Source organism: Cygnus olor, chromosome 26 (genome assembly GCF_009769625.2).
Source record: "Cygnus olor isolate bCygOlo1 chromosome 26, bCygOlo1.pri.v2, whole genome shotgun sequence".
Classification (NCBI taxonomy): domain Eukaryota; kingdom Metazoa; phylum Chordata; class Aves; order Anseriformes; family Anatidae; genus Cygnus; species Cygnus olor.
Genome location: NC_049194.1, coordinates 3,356,726 through 3,377,049, shown reverse-complemented (window position 1 = coordinate 3,377,049; position 20,324 = coordinate 3,356,726). Strand labels below are relative to the sequence as shown.

The 20,324-nt window shown below is 49.7% G+C and overlaps 1 protein-coding gene across 1 annotated transcript; it reads left to right on the top strand.

The window, feature by feature from the left end:
* Window positions 1–20,249, top strand: PIAS4 (protein inhibitor of activated STAT 4). Its single transcript, XM_040537565.1, has 11 exons — window positions 1–125; window positions 3,108–3,543; window positions 9,145–9,229; window positions 10,910–10,951; window positions 11,353–11,443; window positions 11,758–11,886; window positions 11,993–12,098; window positions 15,449–15,522; window positions 15,705–15,865; window positions 18,742–18,872; window positions 19,839–20,249. Exons 1-11 carry the CDS (start codon window positions 99–101, stop codon window positions 20,042–20,044), a joined length of 1,488 nt encoding a protein of 495 aa, XP_040393499.1. The 5' UTR covers window positions 1–98; the 3' UTR covers window positions 20,045–20,249.
* The last annotated feature ends 75 nt before the right edge of the window (window positions 20,250–20,324 follow it).

The window sequence follows — 20,324 nt, the reverse complement described above, 5'->3', positions numbered from 1 at the left end:
GCCGAGGCCCCGCCCCTCTTCTCCTCCCCCCTCCCCTCGCCGCGGCCGTCACGTGACCCGGTCGGCGGCTCCCGGCGCGGTGGACGCTGGAGGCCAAGATGGCGGCGGAGCTGGTGGAGGCGAAAGTGAGTGAGCGGCGGCGGCGGCGCCCTCCCGGCCGCCGGGACCGGGCCGGAGCGACCCGGAGCGGGGCTGGGGGAGCTGCCGAGGCTCTTCCCGTTCGGGAGAGACCGCGGCCGGCGGCGCGGCTCCGTTGCTGAGAGGAGGGGGCGGCACCCCCGGGCCTCCCCCCCCCCCCTCCCCCTCCACCTCGTTCCCTTCCCCGCCCCGGTAACGGCGGCCCCGGGGGTCCCGGTGCGGTGTTGGAGCCCCCGGGCCGAGCCCTGAGGCACCGCCCGGTGCTGGGCCCCGAGCTGCTCCAGCCCCCCCCGGGGCTAAGGAGCGCAGGTGGCTCCCCCCCGCCCCCAGCCGCCCCGCCGGGCTCCTGCCCGGTAACGGCAGCACGGGCCCGGGGGGCAGGGACGGGGGGGGGGGATGGGGGAGGTAACGGCGCTGCTGCCCGGGGGGTGGGGGGATGGAATGGGGGGGGCGGGGCGAACCCTGTGCTCCCGGGGGGGCTGGGGGCAAAACCCCTGCTCCTGAGGGGGGCGTGGGGCAATAACCTCGTGGGGTGAAGCCCTTGCCCCTGGGGGGGGGGGGGTGGTAAAAACCTCGTGGGGTAAAAGCCCTGCTCCTAAGGGGGGGCTGGGGGCAAAAAACTTGTGGGGCAAAAGCCCTGCTTCCGGGGGGAGCTTGGGGCAAAAAGCTTGTGGGACAAAACCCCTGCTCCTGGGGGGGGCTGGGGGAAAAATCCTTGCAGGGTAAAACCCCTGCTCCTGAGGGAAGCAAAAACCTTGCTCCTGGGGGAGCCTGGGGCAAAGCCCTTCACCCAGGGGGGCTTGGCCCCTGTCCTGGTTCTCTGCCCCGCCCCCCCCCCGCTCTGGCGGGGGGGGGGCTTCATCGTCCCTGAGGATCAGCTGGAACGCGGTTAGCACCTGCAGGAGCAGCTAACGAGCGCCGTGGGGCTGCTTGGCCGCAAAAATACGTGCGGGAGCCTCTTGTAAGCGGTGCTGCGGGCTCCCGTCTGCCTCCTCTTCGGCCTCTCCCGTTGGTTTTGTGAGCCCAGGTCTCCTCTGGAGGAGGTGTGCTTCCAGGACCTCAGCTGGCGCCTCCTTAGCAGGTGCTTGAGCGCGGCTCCACGCCGCTTACACACGAAGCTGCCTCGGAGGGAGGAGCTGACGTTAACGTTAACTGGTTTCTGTAGTTAACGTGATCCCTCTAAGCACCCCTCGGACTGTTACGCAGATCCGAGCCTCAGTGAGATGTTTGCTTTCTGTAAAACTTGCCCTGCTGTCCCTGCTCGGATCCAGTCTGGACCGTAAACCCTTCTAAATGCAAACCATAAAAATCTGTCGGTTCAAACTTCACTTTATTCACCAGAAGTCCCAAACGACTGGCGGTGTCGGAGCAGCGAGCGTAAGAATCCGTCCGCTGTTCTCTGCCTCCCCTGCTGCTGTGCTGTCGGAGTGCTGCACAGCCTCGGTGCTTTTATTTTTGCAAATATTTATCCTTGAGGACCTTCAGCGAGGGCGATGCTCTCCCTGTTTTGTACTTAAAGAATGCCGAGGCACAGGAATTTGGCCAGGATCACGCAGGTGGCACCCAGCGAGGCAGTGACGTGGATCCAGTTCTCTTGAATCGTGTCGTTCCCCCAACTAAACAGCCTTTCTCTCCTTAAAGCTATCTCCCTTTTTTCCTCTTATTAAAGGTATTTTGGGACACTTCACAGCTGCCAAAAATCTTAACTACAGCCAGTGATGTTCGCTTGAAGTTCTTTAACGTCGCTCAGGCTCCCAGATTAAGTGACAGATTTCACGAAAAAGGAGGAAATTAAATGGCATTGTCTCTGTAGTGTAATTCCCACACGTGGAAGCGAATGTTAAGTGTTTCTAGATTCATTTGTAGCTTTCTTTAGCTAAATAAATCATCCACATCTTCCATTTCAGGAAATCACAGGACTGCCATTAACTTCCACAGAATTATGACTTTTCTTTGGGGATTAGGTGTTAAAAAGGAGCGGAGAGAAGAGACCTGCTGTCTGTCTGCTCCTTGCTGGGGTTGCTTCTTGAATTCCTGCGTTTTCCAAACACTAGGCAGGAGAGTGAGGGAATAAATCTGGGTTCCTATCGGGTATATTTTCAGGGCAGCTTGAACCTTACAGTTAGAGGCCGCCTGAGTTTCCCCAGCAGCAGGAGAGCAAGTTGGTGAAGATGTAGATAGTTTTTTAGTGCTTATCAAAACACTGAAATCCGTAATAACCAGCGCAGCAGCTGCTGGCTGGAAGCGTGGGGGAGTGCTTGGCAAAGCCCCCGCACGGAGTCCAGAGGCGTTGTTCTCATGGGAACATGTTCCTCTCTTCAACAGCCTCCTAATATCTTTGGGTAGCCTCAAATATGTACGTTTTCTTTAAAGTCCTGCTTGTATAGGAAGGGTTTGAGGGGGTTTTGCCCGTCCACATAGCACGCAGGTGCTCTGAAATACTGTATTCGAAGGTTGGCAGCCCCAGTTCACTTAAATATCCGCTGGTTTTCAGCTCATCATCGTTTTCTTCCTTTTCTTCGCAATAATGAAGCGTAGATAAAGGTTTTAACGTAGCTCGCTTACCCAAAGATGCCTGGGACGTTTGGAGGCTTTGAGCGTGGTGGAGGAGTTACCACGTGCTGTAGCGCGTGCTGCTTTAGGCCTTGTCCCCTGCGGTCCCTGGCGCTTGGAGCAGGACTGCTGTTTGCTGTTTATCACAAACAGCTTGGAGTAATTCAGGCAGTAAAGCGGCGTTGCTCTGGTTTGGGTGAGCTGGTTGGGATTTCAGTTGATGGTTTCTGCTTTGCTCAAACAGGTGCCTAATAATTGGCACGCTAATCGGGTGACTAACAGGGTTGGGTGCCCTTCTTCGAAGGGATTTTTAGTATTTTGGATATAGATATATATAGATATATCACCAGGTTGTAGAGAACGGACGTGTTGCCTTTTTACCGCTGTAAGAATGTTTCTAATTTTTTATCCCCTAGAACATGGTGATGAGTTTCCGAGTCTCAGATCTTCAGATGTTGCTGGGTTTTGTTGGCAGGAGTAAAAGCGGACTTAAGCATGAACTAGTCACCAGAGCATTGCAATTGGTCCAATTTGACTGCAGCCCCGAGGTTTTCAAGAAAATTAAGGAGCTCTATGAGACTCGCTACGCCAAGAAGAGCTCCGAAGCCGGCCAGCCCCAGCCGCAGCAGCACCGGTCCCCCGAGGCACTCTCCATACATTCGTCGTACGACCGGGGCAGCACCGTGGCTAGGACTTCTATCTCCACTCCCAATATTGACTATCCTGCGCTCTACGGGAAATACCTTAACGGACTGGGCAGGTTGCCACCCAAAGTCGTGAAGCCCGAAGTTCGCCTGGTGAAGCTTCCCTTCTACACCACCCTGGATGAGCTGCTGAAGCCAACAGAACTAGGTGAGTTCCCTGTGTGTTTCCAGAACTAGGTGAGTTCCCTGTGTGTTTCCAGAGTTAAGGGAGTTCTCCATACACCTGGGTGTTTCTGCCAGACTTGGTCTCGGAGAGAGAAAAATGAAATAGGTTTCAGTGTCAAAGCGATGGCAGTATTTTCAAGGCTCTGTAAAGTCGTGTGACAGGAGGAGATTGATCCATCCCGTGGTGGATGTCCCTCACCCTCCCTCCGTTTTCCTTCCCTTGTGCTTCAAGCCTACAGAAGAATATTTCCTTTTTTCTTTCCGCCGCCTTAGAACAAGAACGTGGTCACTTTGAGATGTGATTTGAAAGCCTGCCTTGTTTGGCTGCAGCTTGCTTATCCCTGCCTGGCAGTGCTGCAGGTTTTGCTGGGACTCGTTACCTGCCTTCCCTCTCCAACGTAGCAGCGTACTGATGGAGCTCCTCCTGTGCCGCTGTGGCACCTGGGCTAAGCGAGCACGCTGGTGTTTTCCCCACCGATGCCAGTTTTCAGTGCTAAACAGTCCTGACCCAAAGCCTCCTAGGGATGAAAGGGGGTGGTACACGCTTCAAACAGTTTTTCTGACTTTTTTTTTTGGCTGTGATAGTTCTTTGGTCATGATGCTGGGTGTTTTGAGGAGCAACTGGGAAACTGTAAGAAGGGATTCCCCCGCCTTGGGGCTAGGAGTCGGGTTTTTTTCATTATTTTAACTTAGAGAAGTGAAGAGTGTTGTCCCAGAGGTTAGGTGTAAGGTTTTTGTAGTGAGGACAGTACGTACAGAGGAGAATTGGCATCGTAGTCTGCTTGGCCTCAGTGTCTCAGGGTGGACGTGGTAACATCAGGCCTCGCTGTGAAGTGCAGGGGCTCGGGGAGCTGATCTTTCTTGGCTGAAAAACCTTCTGAAATGCTTCCAAAGAAAATAAAACCCAACAACATGAAGATAGGATCATGCAGGTGCGTGGAGGGCTGCAGTGATAGAAGTAGAGGTGTGAGGTGGCTGCCTGGGGTTACCCAAGCATACAAATATTGGGGATTTGGGCACCTTGTGAGACCACAGCTCAAATGCTTAAACCTGTCCTTTATTTTTTTTAAATCAAGGGAATACAATCCTCAGGAACAGGAAATGGCCTTCTGTTCCACGTGCCTACACTTTCATGATTTCTTAATTCCGTCTTCCTGCTTTTTCATCAGACTCTTTTTTATTCTCTTCTGCCTCAGAGCTAGTTTGTTATCCCTTAGGCTCATTTACCTCCTTTTTCAGTTGTCTGATAATTTCTACCATATGCTTATTATCCTTTGTGTGTGACTTTCCCTTTTTACACCTGGCTCTGTTATTAGCCCTGAAACAAGCAAGTTTGTTAGTTTTGTGTTTTGGTTCGCTTTCCAGAGACAAAGTCATCAGGCTTTTTGTGATTTTCATCTTGGTTTGAAGGTTTCGTATGTTAAGGCTATGACCATTTGAACAGTCAAAAGGGGGCTGTCACCGTAAAACTAAAATAAAACTTAAAATGCTGCTTGGGGTATGGGTTCATTCAGCCCTAAGTGTGAGATGACATTTATTAGTCAGAAGTGCAAGTGTAATATTTTTGGAGAAAAGCAATTCTAAAGATGTGGAAACACCTAGAGATAGGGGCAGGGATTTACTCACCGTGATTAACAGATTTTATTGAAAGCTGACATGAGATTTTCTGTATCAGATCCGAGGTCTCATTAAATTTAATATCTCACCTCTATGTTAGCTGACGCCTCCCTTGGGTCAGCGTGTTCCCTAAAGCATATTTGACTCATTTTCCCTTTGATGAGAGAGTTTTCTGCCTGGGGATTGGTGCTGAGGAGCTGGGCATTGAGCAGATGTTCAGTTGTTGTCCCGGTCAGCTGTTGATCACCTGTAGATGTCTTCCAGACGATTTTCTCAGCCTGGTGGGCCGCAGCTATAATTCCTTCTGCCTACACTAAAGGAAATAGAGGTGCGTTTGTTGCTCTGTACAACTGGGAGTATTTCGACACGGCACAGAGCTCCTGGGTGCGACGTGCTTCTGGAACAACTTCTGACACCGCCAGGTAGCACAGCCCCACGTGGGCTGGATGGGGAAGGAGGTGAAACAAATAGATCCGAGGAGAACCGGGTGGTTTGCCGTATGGGAGCCGCAGCGGTTTGCCTTCTGTGTCCTCACCAAGCGTAAGCCCTGTGTGAACCTCAGAGATTTGTAACACGGAAGCGCCCAGAAGAGACTGCTCTGGTTAAAAACACCTCGCTGCCGCTGGAGCAGCGCCCTTCCCTAGGCTGCAGAAGAGGGCGTTAAGCATATAGCCCTGGTTGGAATAGAGGAAGCGTAATTTATGTTCCTGACGTCGACTGGAAGCACATTTGTTAATTAAAGGCGCTCTCACCTCCTTCAGATTGAAGGTGAGATGGGCAATGCCTCATTCGGTCTGCAGGCAAGCTGATTCCCTGAAGAAGCGTCAGATTACTGTCGTCCTTGTAGACGGAGGTGGCTTCAGCTAAAAGCAAATAGGTTAGGCTCATCATGAACCAGCTACGTTCTCATATTTGGTGACTACACAGCAATTCCAGTCACTTGGAGTTTATCGACACGCAGACAGCCTCAGCAGCAGCTTTCTGGTTCGGTCTGGGGATGTCAACACGAAAGAGTCCTTTTAATTTACTTAAATCATCACAATTCTCTCGGGTAGGTAAAGCTTAAAATTAAGATCGATCAGATACCTTTTTAGAGGGAGCGAACACTAATTACCTTTCCCGTATTAGCAGCTAACAAGCAGAGCCTTTACGTGTCCTGCAGTACCTGCGCGCCGTGCTGCGGAGCGTGCTCACCCTCTGGCACCTTTGTGGGTGAAGCAGTGGGAGCGTAGCCCCTGCACGACGATGAATGCCCTTCGGTTCAGTCAGAGCAGTTCCCATAGCCAAGGAGGAGAAACTGTGTCGTACTGCACCCTGTGTGGACTGTTTTGGGGGCGTAGGGATGCGAATGGGGGCGTGCAACGAGCTCAGCCCCACAGAAACCTCCTGGCAGCAGCACATCTCTGACATCTCGAGGGATCCAGCCGTGGTGTTCACAATATAATCTGTCCTGGGAGCATATAATGCCTTGAGCGAGGCTGATCAGTAAGTGTAACAGTGAGGAACGTGGTCTTTATTAGAGAGAGAAGGAAAACCCTGGAGCAGGGAAACTTAAACTCCTGCAGTCGATGCAGTCCCTATTTTGGATGGCTGGACCTGGAGCTGCAGGTTCGCTTGGCTCCTCAGAACGGGAGTCCTTTGCAGTTACATCGGGCTACGTTTTTGAAGATGGTTCTCCAAGTCCTTTTGGGTTCAGAAGTTTTACGTCTTCTCTCGTTCTGAAGATTGCTGATCAAGCTCAGTCTTAAAAAACTGATTTCCTGCTATCATCAGCTGTTAAAATAAACTGAGCCCAGCAGTGCTCGTGCAGGTCCAGGAGCTGAGTTGTGGTGCTGAGGCATCTGTCCTGGAGAAAAGACGGAACTGTTCCCTTTAGCTTCAAAAGCCTAACATATAAGTATTGTTCTGGCTACTCATCAAAGATGTGAAGAGCAGATTGGGTACCCTAAAAGCGTACCTACAGGAGGTGGAGCTGATTTTCCAGAATTAAGGTGTTGGAGGAAAACGAGCTCATTGCTCAGCTCTGTCTTGCAGAAGTTTTTCCCCCTGTCTTTTGCGGATGTTCTCTTGCACTTTCCTCCAGCATCCAGTCCTGATTGCTGCTGATTTCTGTTTTTTTTTTTTGTTGTTTTTTTTTTTCGGTCTTCCCTCCGGCTGTATTTTGTAAAATTGGGGTGTTTTGTGCGAGCCTGCAGCAGGTCCCTGTGGGGGTGGTGGAGAAGCGCCCGTCAGGTCTTTCGCACTGGGGCAGCGCGCATTGATCTTGCTTCTCGTGCTGCAAGCACAAGGAGCTTTTACTGAGTAGCTGTAGGGAAAACATGGGCAAATGTCTGTTTTTGGAGTTCCTGTGACGGTGGTCAGATGGTGTAGCCAGCTTGCCATCGTACCCCGGTGTTGGTAGAGGTGATTTTTTGGTGGTTGAGTGAAGGAAGGCGCAGCCCTGGAGCAGTGCTTGCTGCTGCTGCTGCCTGGTGTGCAATAGGACGAGCAGATGGCCTGCTTGGAAGTTCAGGTGGTACTGTCTGCGGTGCTAGAAGGCTCCGCTGGAGAGGTGAGCGGAGGCTCCTGGATCCCTCGCGGGGTCTGGCCGCGGTGCTGGGGGCATCCCCTGACGGTCCCGGTTAGTTCTGCAGGCAGCGTGCCCTGCTTGGAGAGTGGGGGGGGCTTTCGTAAGGTGAGACGATATAAATGCAAAATAACGTGAGTTTCTGTTCATTTTGCCTCGCCAGGTTTGCCTTGTTTTTGTGTAGCTCAACAATCAGAAGGGCAGCCTGTCTACAGGCAGTTATTTAAACAATTATATTAAAAAAACCTTTGCTTCTTGTTATTAGAAAGTGCCGACTGCTACAGTCCTTGGGAAACACTTTACTTCTTGCTGGTTGTTCTGGTCAAGAGGCGCTTAGAGGGAAACTGAAATTCAATTAAAAGTCCATAAGGACTTTTTTATTATTTATGAGTTCTCCTACTGTATTTTTAAAGCTGAATTATCAAAGGGAGGTATGTGTAGTCAGTGAATCGGGTTGTCACTGCGTCTTTCAAGATCTTAGAGCTGCTGAGGTTTTATCCTTCCTTCATCTCGTTTTTGTTCACAGACAGAGAAGCACATTTTCCTACATCTTAAACTCTGGTATGTTGGCTTTGAATAAACTAGCCAGTGACTTAAAAAAAAAAAATAAAAAAAAATACTGTTCTTGATAAAAAGGAAAAACTGTTCTGTCACTTCCTGTTCTTTGTGTTTATCTTGCGACTTTCACCAGCTCCAGGACTTGATTTTAGTTGGAAACATGCTCTGAGAATCAAATGTGCTCTGCTAGAACTCAATAAAAGGTACTAAGTGGAAGTCTCAGGTTTTCCACATCTGAAGCTCAATTTTAATCACACTAAATGCATTTGATTTTGAATTATGTATGGATAAAAGACCAATTAGTGCTGGGTTCTCAGCTGAGCGTTTCTGCTGTAACATCCTATAAAACGTGCCCACAACTCCAGGTACTTGTGAACAGTGTTCTGTCTCTTAGGGCTGTTTCTTCTAAATTTTTTTTTCTTCCCAGTTGATCCTTTTTTTCTTTCCTTCTTTTCCAGAACCAGTCTCACGGTTTCATGCTTTCATGACATTTGTTCTTGTATGAACATATATGCTTGTTGACTTGTTGATTATTTGAGGAGAGAAGGGATTAAAAAAAAAAAGACCAAATCCGCCATGTGCTATCAGTGTGCTAACTAGCAAAACAGGCAAAAAAACAAACGAGCACCGCTGTAATCAGCGGTACATTTACCAAAACTTGGTTTATTATCTTGTTATGAGAATGTATGGTGATAGGAGCTCTTGTGCAGCTTGAGGCAAACAGGACTTAGACATAAACAGAGCTCAGAACATTAAAAGAAAAAAAACACCTTCTGCTTAGCAGTGTAAGAACTAGTTATTGTCAATTTGATGTACATCCTTTTTTTTTTTTCCCCTCTTCAGTCCCACAGAACAATGAGAAGCTCCAGGAAAGTCCGTGCATTTTTGCATTGACCCCGAGACAAGTGGAGTTGATCAGAAATTCCAGGTACTTCTCACCGCGCGGTAATAGTTGGAGAAACGGTAGCTGTGTAATTCCTGAGTGTTCCCTCTCTGTGGGAGCTTGTGTTCCCTGCGTGGAAACACTGAGGATGTCAGCAGACCACCTACATCCAATGTAAAGCAAATAGCTTTTGTGGGGTGTGAGGGGTACAACACTTCCCATCTAAGTCCCTGAGTTTCATTTCTGCTCCTCTAGTATCCCATTTGGGCAGGAAAAAAGAAGTATGAAATTGTTGATGACCTGCATTCTCTGTTAAGCTCGTGTTGCGAATATTTGCAGATTTTTCCTTTGCATCAAAAGTTCAAAAGCTCGACGTGTAATGCTGTTTGCATCTGAAAGAAGGCTTCTGTTTTGCACAGGGTGCTATAGTAACTGCATAGGCAAACATCTTGCACCGATTAGGATTTAGCCTGACCTCTGTCACGAACCAACTTTTGATTTAAACAATGAAACGCGTGAGACACGTCAGTGCAGGCAGTAAGGCTTGCTCCTTCGCTGACCTGCTGCTTTGGTCCTTGCCGCCACAAAAGGCCAACGACGCAGGAAAGGTCCTCCACAACCAAGCATTATATATCACCTTTAAAAACTTTAAATATAAGCATCTTCAAATACTTCTCTTCCCATTAAAACCGTACTGTTATAAACTCAGAGGAAGGTGTTGTTTCTTGAATATCCAGTGTTGATTGCTGCTGGAGAAAGTCAGCAGAAGCCGTGTAAAGACTTAACAGAAAGGAAACGATACCCACAGAAGTCTTTAAGGGTGATAAAAGACTGCACGTATTGTAGCTGATTCTTAATGCTCTGTTCTGCGTGTATTTGGATTTGTGAGAAAACTTTCACCATCAGCAACATCTTCAGTACAACAATTTCTCAGCAGGGGTTTCGATGAGTGTCGTTCCCTGTCTAGAATGATCGTGCAGCATGAGCATCTTCCCCTACCTCTGGTAGCATCCAGATGCTTTCCACACACATCTGAAACTGTCACACCAGTTCCCGACTGTCAGCTGAACTCGGGTTCCACCCCCTCTGCCCCAAAATGAAAAAAAATTATGCCAAAACACTGAACTGGAATGTGAAATGCTTTCAGAAGGAAATCGAGGCTAATTCTGGTGTCTTGCTTAGTGCCTTGAATCCCGTGCAGAGTGTGTTTGGTACCTGTGTATAAAGCCTCCTAATAAAATCCCCTTGTTCTGTGACGTGTAGCTTTCCTGATATCAGTTGAAATACTGTTATAAACATTACCAGTGAAGTTAGCAAGAATAAGTTGTTCTGCCGGTGTCATAATACACGGATTCCTTGGTTTGCATGAACAGCTTTAATTGAATTATTAAACAAAGTCTTGAAGGAGCACAGTCAGATACACCTGACCTTAAAAACCTAGTTTTTATAAATGCTTACAAATAAGAGAACACCAGGCAAATGGATACCTTTCTTCCAACGCTTTTACAGTTTTGAAAGCCCCGAGGAAGGCTGTAGGATGGTGCGTTAGGAAACAACATTTACAGGGCTGCTGATACCTGCAGAGAGAATTAAATAACTTAAATTCTGGAAAGTAATTCTTTGAAGATTTGTTTTTCAAAATTAGCAGTTTCTTGAGTCTGGCAAAAGTGATGGCTGATTTTTTTTTTCTTCACACAAGTTTCTGTTTCTTCCTTAATTTACTAGGGAGTTGCAACCCGGTGTGAAATCGGTTCAGGTTGTACTAAGGTATGTCTGAGCATGGGGTTAATTTACCGTGAAGTGCAGCGGAGGGGAGGAGGGGAATGCATTACCCAAAGATAATAAGCTTCAGTGTGGGTTTCATAGCTGTAAAGATAACCTACGGTAAATTGCTTGTATACGTGCAAGTGTCTTAAACTTTACTTTCTAACCTCTCCTTACATGTACCACTTGAGTTAGTGCTGCGGTAGAAAACAGCAGGGTGTCGGATTTGTCCACCCAAATCTCAAGGCTGCATGAAAACCTGGAGAGCAGAGTGGAATTGGCTTTGCTTTGGCCAGACGAGGGAGCATGGGTTGGTGTGGTAAAGGTTGGCTGCTGGTTGACGTGTAGAGCTTTGAACCGGCGAGCAGCGTGGGGATATTAAGCGGGATGTTGTTTCTTTGCAGAATCTGTTACACAGACACTAGTTCTCCCCAGGAGGACCAGTACCCCCCGAACATTGCGGTGAAAGTGAACCATAGTTACTGCTCGGTGCCGGTAAGTTGGCTCCGCGGGGACGGGCGACACTGCAGCTTTGGAAGGACTGGTGGAAGCATTATTTATTCTGATGAATGCAGATTATAAAAACGCACGACTTAGTTTAAGGTTAATCTTCTAAGGGGTTATCCGTGTTCATAAACTGTCCTTGCAAAAAGACTTGATCCTTTTCACTTTGTGCTAGGTCAGGCTGTTCAGCTCCCTTCTGCCCCTTGAAAACTGCGTGTGGGTTAGAATTTAATGAAGCTGATGGATAGATGTTCCCCAACAGCAGCATCTTCAGTTTTTAAAACAAAAAAATCTTTCTGCCTTAGGGCTACTATCCATCAAACAAACCCGGAGTGGAACCGAAGAGGCCCTGTCGTCCCATCAACCTCACCCACCTCATGTACCTGTCTGCAGCCACCAACCGCATCACTGTCACCTGGGGGAATTACGGGAAGGTACGTGCCGAAGGAAGCTGCACGGAACTGCACCAACAAGTGCAGAAGAGCAGCCCTGCTCATCCTTTCCCTTCCTCCTCTCTTCATTCTTTTCCTTCCTCCTTAGAGCTACTCCGTGGGGCTGTACTTAGTGCGGCAGATGACCTCGGCAGAGCTGCTGCAGAGGTTGAAAACCATCGGAATCAAACATCCCGAGCTCTGCAAAGCACTTGGTGAGTATGTCTGCCTGAGAGGTGCCTAGGGGAGGCTCACTGCATGCCCCTTACACTGCAGCATTCCTAACAGCCCGGCTGCTAGAAACGTTTTGGGAACAGCTGCCTGGTTCTGTGCGATTGCTTTCCTCCAGTTGTATAAAAACACTTTTTGTTTGAACAGGCTTGCTAAGATGTTTGTTAGTCGTATGAAATTGCCCCAAATCCGTGTGCAAGTGCAGCATTTCAGCAGCGTGTGGCTCTGCAGAAGCTCTGCATCACTTAGTTGGATTTAGGCTTTGTCTCCAGGTTATATCGTGATGAGTGCCGCTGAGGGCCGGTGTCATTCTGATGCGAATGGCTTCATGCCTTCATCTGAATAATTATGAGCTGATGAACATTGCCACAGCACCTCGGCCTTGACCCGCACTATATCCAAAGGAGCTTTCTGGAGCAAGGGATCCTGGTGAAAATGTCCTGCTGCCCACCCCACCCCCTGAATCCTAGGGGCTGGCAGTGGGATTTCACCAACAGAACTTTCAAATGCGTTGCCAGCTTCAGAGAAGAGATGATCCCGAGAGATGTTTATCCTAGACCACTCAGGTAAATCATCATGGTATGAGGCAAATAAAAAACGTTACGGAAATGTGAGGGGAAATTATCTTTTCGAGGCAGAATCGGACTTGCTTGCAGCTCCAGAGAGTCTGGAGGATTTCCAGTTATGTAATGTTAGTGGAGAGACCGTTCTTGGTATTTTGTTCTGCATCAGAGAACTATCATAATGGTCTTTAAAACGTGCCTCTTAGATCATGGACAACTCCTACCAGGTGTAAGAAGCGTAATCTTGGAGACAGCTCGTAGGTCACAGGGGAGATGATGATTTCAGGCATGTCAGGTCTTCAGATGGCTAATCTACCTCGTGGGGCTTATTGCTGCTCTAGCCAAACTTCTGATCTTCACGTGTGTAAGTGCAGCAGTCCTGTAGCACACGCACACTTTTACATCTGTATACCACAGCAGATAGTGTTCGTGTCAGTCTTGACCATATTAGCCCGCTGACAGCCAGGACGTACCTATTGACATGAGAAACACAAATTTCCACTTGTTCTGAGAACAGTGGATATTTAACATTGGTTGTGTTCATCAGAACCTCAAACGAACAAGCAGGTGCTGGTTCTGAGTTGTCTTAAAACGCAGAGGATCCTCTCCTCCTTGTGACATTGCGATCTTCTTGAAAGCAGGCTCAGCAGTACGCTCTGTTCCCTTCAAAGCAAGCGTTTGCACGGTGGCTTCCTGAACTGAAAGCAGCAGGCAGAGGTTCTGAAAGCAGCTTTTTTGCCTTTTCCACTTGGTAACAAACCTCTGGTTCTGCTGAGCTGGATAACCAACAGCTTTGGCTGGGTGTAGGGGCAGAGATGAGCTGCACTTGGCAACCTTAAATTTAACCAAATAGGAACATTATCTTGTTTCGCTTCACTTCATTTGGCCTGTTACTGCATGGAAGTTGTTTGGACATCTGAAACGGACGAGCACAAAGAGCTTGTAAACTTGGCTTTTATAGCTCTGGTCTGGACTGCAAACGATTCCCCTTTCAGCTCGTTGCAATATCCCTCAGTACTTACTAAAGCTCCCCTTTGACTTGGGTTGCATCTCGGGGCTGACTCATCTTCCTTTGCATATGCTTCTGTTGACTTTAGTAGGAACGTTTGCAAACAGATGCTTGTATGCATGGCTGCGGATCCAAAAGCAGTTTAAGACAGCTTGATTCTAATCAAGAGGTCCTGGAAAACGCCCATTTTTCTTTCCCATGCATCCTAATTCATGCACAGAACGTGCTCTTAGCAAAAAACTTTATGAAAATTAAGCTTGGATGACAATTCTCCTCATGTGAAGAAAGCAACACCAAACCTTGTAGACTTGCGGGAATTTCACATCTGAGGATTCGCCCTAATTAGAGCTGCGTGTTGCAAAACTGCATGCAGCCTCATTGTCTGCAGATATCTTGTTATGATCTGCAAAGGTCAAAATAAATGCTTGACTTGCTCCAAAGAAATAGGGTGATACAAGTGTCCTAGGCCTTTTCAACAGCAGCAGCTCTTCTTTAGGAGTTGTAGGGTCATTTAACTTTTTGATTCTGCACGTTGAGGCAGGACCTTCCCGTGTGGGACTTGCACACCTGCTCTTTTTGATTTGCCTGCAGCCCCTCTGGTTTTCCTTTTTCCCTTTCAGTATGTGGCAACAGGGGCAGGAGTCTCCCTCCTTTCCTGATGTCTGATTCTTTCCCAGCAGATGCAGGATCACTGCTTTTTGCATGGCTGCCTTGCTCTTCGAGCTGCCTCTCCCCTGGTACATCTAGGTCTTTTTGTGGTTCCTTGTGCAACAGTTTGCTGGAAGAAATGAGCCGGCCAGCATGTAAACTGAAGAGTTCCAGCCCAGTAGCACTAGGAGGAGGCTTGTTTATTTGATGGAGAAATCCCGATTTCCTGTCAATTTGACTGTATCCCGTGCTTGCTCACTTCTGGGGGGGGCTTTCTCAGAATTTCAGGGGGCAGGGGCATGCAGTTAACCCTCCCCTATTGCCACTGGTCTCGGAAGGGAATAAAATCCATCCCGCTTGTGCTAACGAGCAAGTAAGTCTAAACTGACTTCTTCCTGGGAGCCTGTTGCTGTGTGCTAGAGCTCTCTGTCTGCCCTTTCGCTCTCTGCCAGAACAACTGCCCAAACAGCAGAAAGCCCAGGTACGTGGGTGTTGCAGGCTCTCTGAAGGCAAATAATGACAAAATTAACACCCAATCGACTCCCTCATTATGATACTAACACGAAAAAGCTGCTCAGCAGTGTGGTTTCCTTCCTGTGCTCCAGCTCTCCAGCCTGCAGCTTCACATAAGAGGTAGAAGGGTTGCTAAAAGAGCCTTAGCAGTAACTTGCAGTCGGTGTGCACCTGGTTGCCCTCATCCCAAGGGATGGACTTAAATCCATCCTGTCTCCTTCGCTTGGTCTGCCTGGATGAGGGGCAGCACGTGCCATTTGGCTCGTTGGGAGGGGAGTCAAGTCAGGGACTGGGGACTGTAAGAAAACGTGAGTTTCCTGGTGGACAGCTGGCCTGCAGTCCATCGTGCCCAAGGTTTTTGGCTAGCCACGCAGCACAGGCAGTGCTCTACTGAGCTCTGAAGGCTGCACGAGCCAGGTCTGGTACAAGAGCTTTCTGTCTCCTGCATTCCCTGTCTCTGACAGGCAGAGCTTGTCACCTGCGGTGGAAATGAGTTGTAGGCAGCCAGGGGCTGTCAGTGAGCTTCTTGACCTGTGCTACGCGTTGTTTCCAGGTTTAAGCTCGCATCTCTTAAATGTTGTGCCCTCTACTCTTACTGCAGTAAAAGAGAAGCTACGCTTGGATCCGGACAGTGAAATAGCTACTACAGGTGTTCGTGTCTCTCTCATCTGTCCGGTAAGTCCTTGCAAGACATCTTACCCTGTTTTTTGTCAAGAAATCCTATTCTACTGCCAGACCTGTTCTGCGAGCTGTCGAACCTTTCCTCGTGTCTCAGACCTGTGCTGCTGAGGAGGAGAGCTGTCTGGTGGTGGCCTGGGTGGGGTTTGTCCCTGATCCTCTGCTCTTCGCTCCAACAGCTAGTGAAGATGCGGCTGTCCGTGCCGTGCCGGGCAGAGACCTGCGCACATCTGCAGTGCTTTGATGCAGTCTTCTACCTTCAGATGAATGAGAAAAAGCCCACATGGATGTGTCCTGTGTGTGACAAACCAGCGCCCTATGACCAGCTAATAATTGACGGGTGAGTGCATACACTCCTGTCCTCAGCCTCTTTCTTTTCTTTCTGTCGGGCGTGGCACCTCGCTTTTTGGTCTGTGCGTCTGATTGAAGTCTACCTCAAAACAAAGCTGGAAGTGCGTTCTGCTCATGCATAATGTTCCGACGTGATTGTCTTGGTGTGCTAGAGCAAGGCTTGTTTCTCGGTCTGCCCTTCCTGATTTCTGGATTACACTGAAGCGTTTTAAGAACCGAGCATTTACTGCCTCACTCTTTTCATCAGGCTGATGAACCCGCACAACTAGCTGCCTTGGTTGACAGATGTCATGCTGCGTGGAATAAACCCACTTTATGAGCACCCGATAAGGTGATTTTTTGATAGGAACCATCTTCATGTTCTCTTGTTGGTGTGAGGTGCTCATAAGCTTGCAAGCGATTCTTGGCGTGCTCTAAATTTGGTTGGGGGAATCTTTGCCAGCTTTTGTAGCAAACATCCTGCAATGTGTAGCCCCCCAGGAAGGAGGTACAAATGCAGCATTTGCATTAGGAACGTTCTCTTTCTACGGCCTCACTCTGAACCTGGCATAGTTGGCTGTAAAAGCACAGAAGGGAATTAGAGCAGGTAAATTTCAAAGCGCATTTGGACAAGGGTGAGGCAAGAAATGCAAGCCCCATCAAAAGTTCTTCAAACGTGAGTTTGGGGAAGGTTGCTTTAGACTTGACACCCAACTTGACATCTAGCCTTCGGTCTGTATGGGAGCGGTGTTTAACTCTGGTCCAGAGCTACAGGAGCTTGCTCTTTTTACCAAAGAGAACAAAGGTCTCGCCGTAAGTTAGGAGAGCTGGGCGCTGTGGTTGAGCAGTATAAGAACACTTTGCAGGTGATCCTTTAAAGTCGGAGCGAGTCTTTACACTGGAGAGCTCAAATATGCAGCCGTTTGCAGAGAGGATTACCCAAACCCAGCAGATCTCCCTCTCCTGGTTGCAGACCTGGTGGATGGAGTCCCGTACACAGGCTGCAGAAAGAGCCAGGCTGACAGCAGGCACCACCTGAGGCAAGCCAGAAAAAAAAAAAAAAAAAAAAAAAGCTGGCTGCAGTGCTCATCAGCCCCAGCAGCGTGGGTTCCAGAGGCTGTCTCTAGAGGAGAGCTCGATAGATTGCCTGGCTTCTGTTCAAGAGTAAAGGAAGGAAGGAGAAGCGAACTAATGCGAGCGGTGACCTCCGCCCACCCCCCGGCTGAAGCTTTGCTGCTGCAGAGCGCGGGGAGGCTGCTGGAGGTGGGCTGGGATCGCTGCCATCCGTAGTGGTGCTACGTCAGCCGAGCTGCCAGCAGCGCTGCGGACTGGTGGAGCGAGGTGCACGGGTCCTGGCTTCTGGGAAACGATCTCCGCCCTCGTGGCTCGTATAATTGGCCTCTAATGCAGATTCACTGCGATGCTGGGAGTGCTCGGAGGAATTGCTCAGGTACATCCAGCTCCCTCGGCGCACGGTGCAGCGAAGTGAGCAGACGGGTCAGCCTGGCTGGCGCGTTCCCATGGCCGTGCTGACAGCGCTCGAGCGTTGCTGCGCTCGTAGGTGCTGATCTGATCCAGCGGTTGTGGCTTTTCAGGCAGCCCGAAACAGCCTGGGCACAGATAACCTGTTTGCTTTGTCCTCCGGCCAACACCAACAGGAAAATCCAGTTCCTTCTGAGATCTCTGACAAAGCTGCTGAGGCTGAAGGGGAAAGTACAAGGGGTTGGATTGTGGAACCTCTGCAGATCAGCAGCACGCTTGTCCCTCTTGGACAAGGAGGAGGAAGAGGAGGTGGTCATCACTGCTGAAGGCTCAGCACGTTTCTCTGCCCCTGCTCTGCAGTGCTCAAGAGTGGGTTTGGGTACTGGCTCTGTTGGGTGGAGGGGTGGCCTTCAGAGCTTCCTGAAAGTAAGCTGGAGGGGACCTGCTAGTCACGGCTGGATGTCGTTAGCTAAAGAAGGGGCGTAGGTTCCTAGGGAGGTGGCTGGCTGCTCGTGCCTAAGATCCTCTGGGCCTGGTTAGCTTGGAATTGCAGCCGTGGTGGTTGCTCTGCTAGGGGACAGGGCTGTCTGCGGGACCACATCTCCTACTTGGGCTGGGAGAAAGCGGAAACGTGCGCCGCTAACAGTTCCCTTGAGCTTCTCAGATTTTTACTGTTAGCATTCCTTGATAACGGAAATGCCCAAACCCAGAGTTGAACAACCCTGCAGAAGGGCAGTTCTAACAGCAGGTCCAAACAAACCTCACAGGCAAATGGTGGGACGTACCAGGAAAAAGCAAGTACCCGGGGTGTGAGGTGCAATAGGGCAGAGCAAGCCCCTCGTTCCGGTCGGTGTCTCTGCAACAAGAAGCATCTGATGTCGAGGTGCCTGCACTGGGGATGTTCTCAGAGGTGAACATGCTTTTTTTTCTGTAGCTGCATATATTGTTTTGGAGGCTGCTGTGGTGGCGTTGGGAAATAAAGATAGGAAGCGGAGTGCTGCTTGTTGGATGGCTGATTTCCTAGCAGCATGGGCTGTTGTGGCCTCGGCTGACGTCTCGGTGGGGAGGGCCTGGCACCAGCCCTGACAGGGCTCTGGGTCGGGTACCCCAGACCGGGGAAACTGGGTGAAGAGGCAAGACTCTTCTAATTGCGCGTAATTAAAACGTTAGTTCACGGTTTAGGTGCGTTGTCAGAAAGGACTGGGATGGTCTGCGTTGTCAGAACCTGTACTCGTTTTATGGGAATAAAACAAGCTCTTGACTGCAAGGGCTGTCTGTTTGGCAGCCTCCTGCTAATGCCAAATTTCTCTTAAATTGAAGGCTATTTAAGGTGAAGATCCAGGCTGCTGGCCAGGGCCGCTGATTGCCTCAAGGTTAATAGATGGCATCTTCTCTCCTGTCCAGGCTCCTGTCAAAGATACTGACCGAATGTGAGGATGCAGATGAAATAGAGTACCTGGTGGATGGCTCCTGGTGTCCCATCAGAGCTGAGAAGGAACGGAGCTGCAGCCCCCAGTGTCCAATATTAGTTCTAGGTGAGTGTCTCTGGAGCTAAAGGCTTGAAATTTCTGTAGGAAGCATGCACGGACTGGGGAGCTCTAATTTTGCAGGGGGCTTGAGGAAAGCTGTGTGACACCTAGAAACACAGAACATCCCAAGTTGGAAGGGACAAAAAAAAAAAAAGGGATCCCAAGGATCACTGAGTCCAGCTCCTGGCTCCATACAGGACCCCCCAAAAAATCAAACCTGGTGTCTGAGAGCCTTGTCCAGATGCTTCTGGCAGGCTCGGTGCGCTGGGACTGCTTCCCTGGGGAGCCTGTTGTAGTGCCCAAGCACCCTCTCGGTGAAAAGCCTTTTCCCCTTGTATAACCTGAGGCTCCCCTGCTTGGGTCTGGCTGGGAGGGCTCCCTCGGGATAGCCCCTTGGTCTTCACCCTCTCCAGAAGGGAGCAGCATCCACCAGGGTGCGTGACATCCCTGCGCACCGGTCCCAGAACAACCCAGTGGGTTATTCAGCAAAGCTGGGTTATTTCCAGAGTGACACTGAGACAAAAGTTGGGTGTGAACCTCTGCAGTGAACTCTGAGACATCAGCAGCAAGGCCAGCCCCTGACAGCGCTGGGCTTATTTTGTGGGGAAGGGGGATTTTGACTTAGGAGGCTCTCTGTCTGGCAGCCTCGTGAGGTCAGATCCTCTTGTGGCAGGGTTGGCGGTGTGGTTGTGTAACGTCGTGCCTTGCCAAGCCAGCTCTTCGGCAGATGTCTTCCAAGCGGGCGGTGCAGGTGCCATGGGGCGCTGCAGCAAGTCCTGACCCTAAAGAGCCTCACGTTTGTGGTGTGGGCTCTTTTTTTAGGCAACTGCTTAAGTGGAGCTAGCTTCACATGCTCTTTTACCGAGGACTGCACAGCCACGAGAGACCAAGAGCGTCAGAGCATCCCCCGAACTGGACGTTAATTAATTAGTAGGGGTCTTAATTAGTCCTCTCTTCCCTGCCCCCTTTCAGGTTCCTCAGATGTGAACGGGCTGCTGCCCACCCCTAACGGTAACGGTGAGAACGGCAAGGCCACTGCTGATGTCGTGGATTTAACACTGGACAGCTCCTCGTCGGAGGAGGAAGAGGAGGAAGACGAGGAAGAAGATGACGACGATGACGGACCCCAACCAAAACGACGCTGCTCTTACGAGAAAGGTTTAGTTTCTGCCTGCTGACTGCGGAAGCAGCTCTGAATCTCAGAACGGACAGACTTGAATACTCTGGTGCTTATTAAACTGGAGGAGGGGGAGAATGTCCTCTCCCACCTCGTCTCCCTCCCTCCCCGATCTCCTTTGACTTTCCTATTCCAAATTAACCATTAAAAACGAGAGAGAGAAAAAAAAAATAAAACCGTTGAGCTGCTTCTTGGTTGGAAAACTACCCCACTCAAAGCCTGACCCTGAAACCGGAGTCTGAAGTAAGGGAAGTGTCTTAAGGCAGCCAGAACCCGCGGCT

Bases quoted from the DNA above. Each gene is read 5' to 3' on its own strand.
- PIAS4 (XM_040537565.1), top strand. From the start codon at position 99: ATGGCGGCGGAGCTGGTGGAGGCGAAA. The intron at 12,099-15,448 runs GTGAGTATGTCT...CTCTTACTGCAG, and splicing joins CGAGCTCTGCAAAGCACTTG to TAAAAGAGAAGCTACGCTTG. The intron at 15,523-15,704 runs GTAAGTCCTTGC...TCGCTCCAACAG, and splicing joins GTGTCTCTCTCATCTGTCCG to CTAGTGAAGATGCGGCTGTC.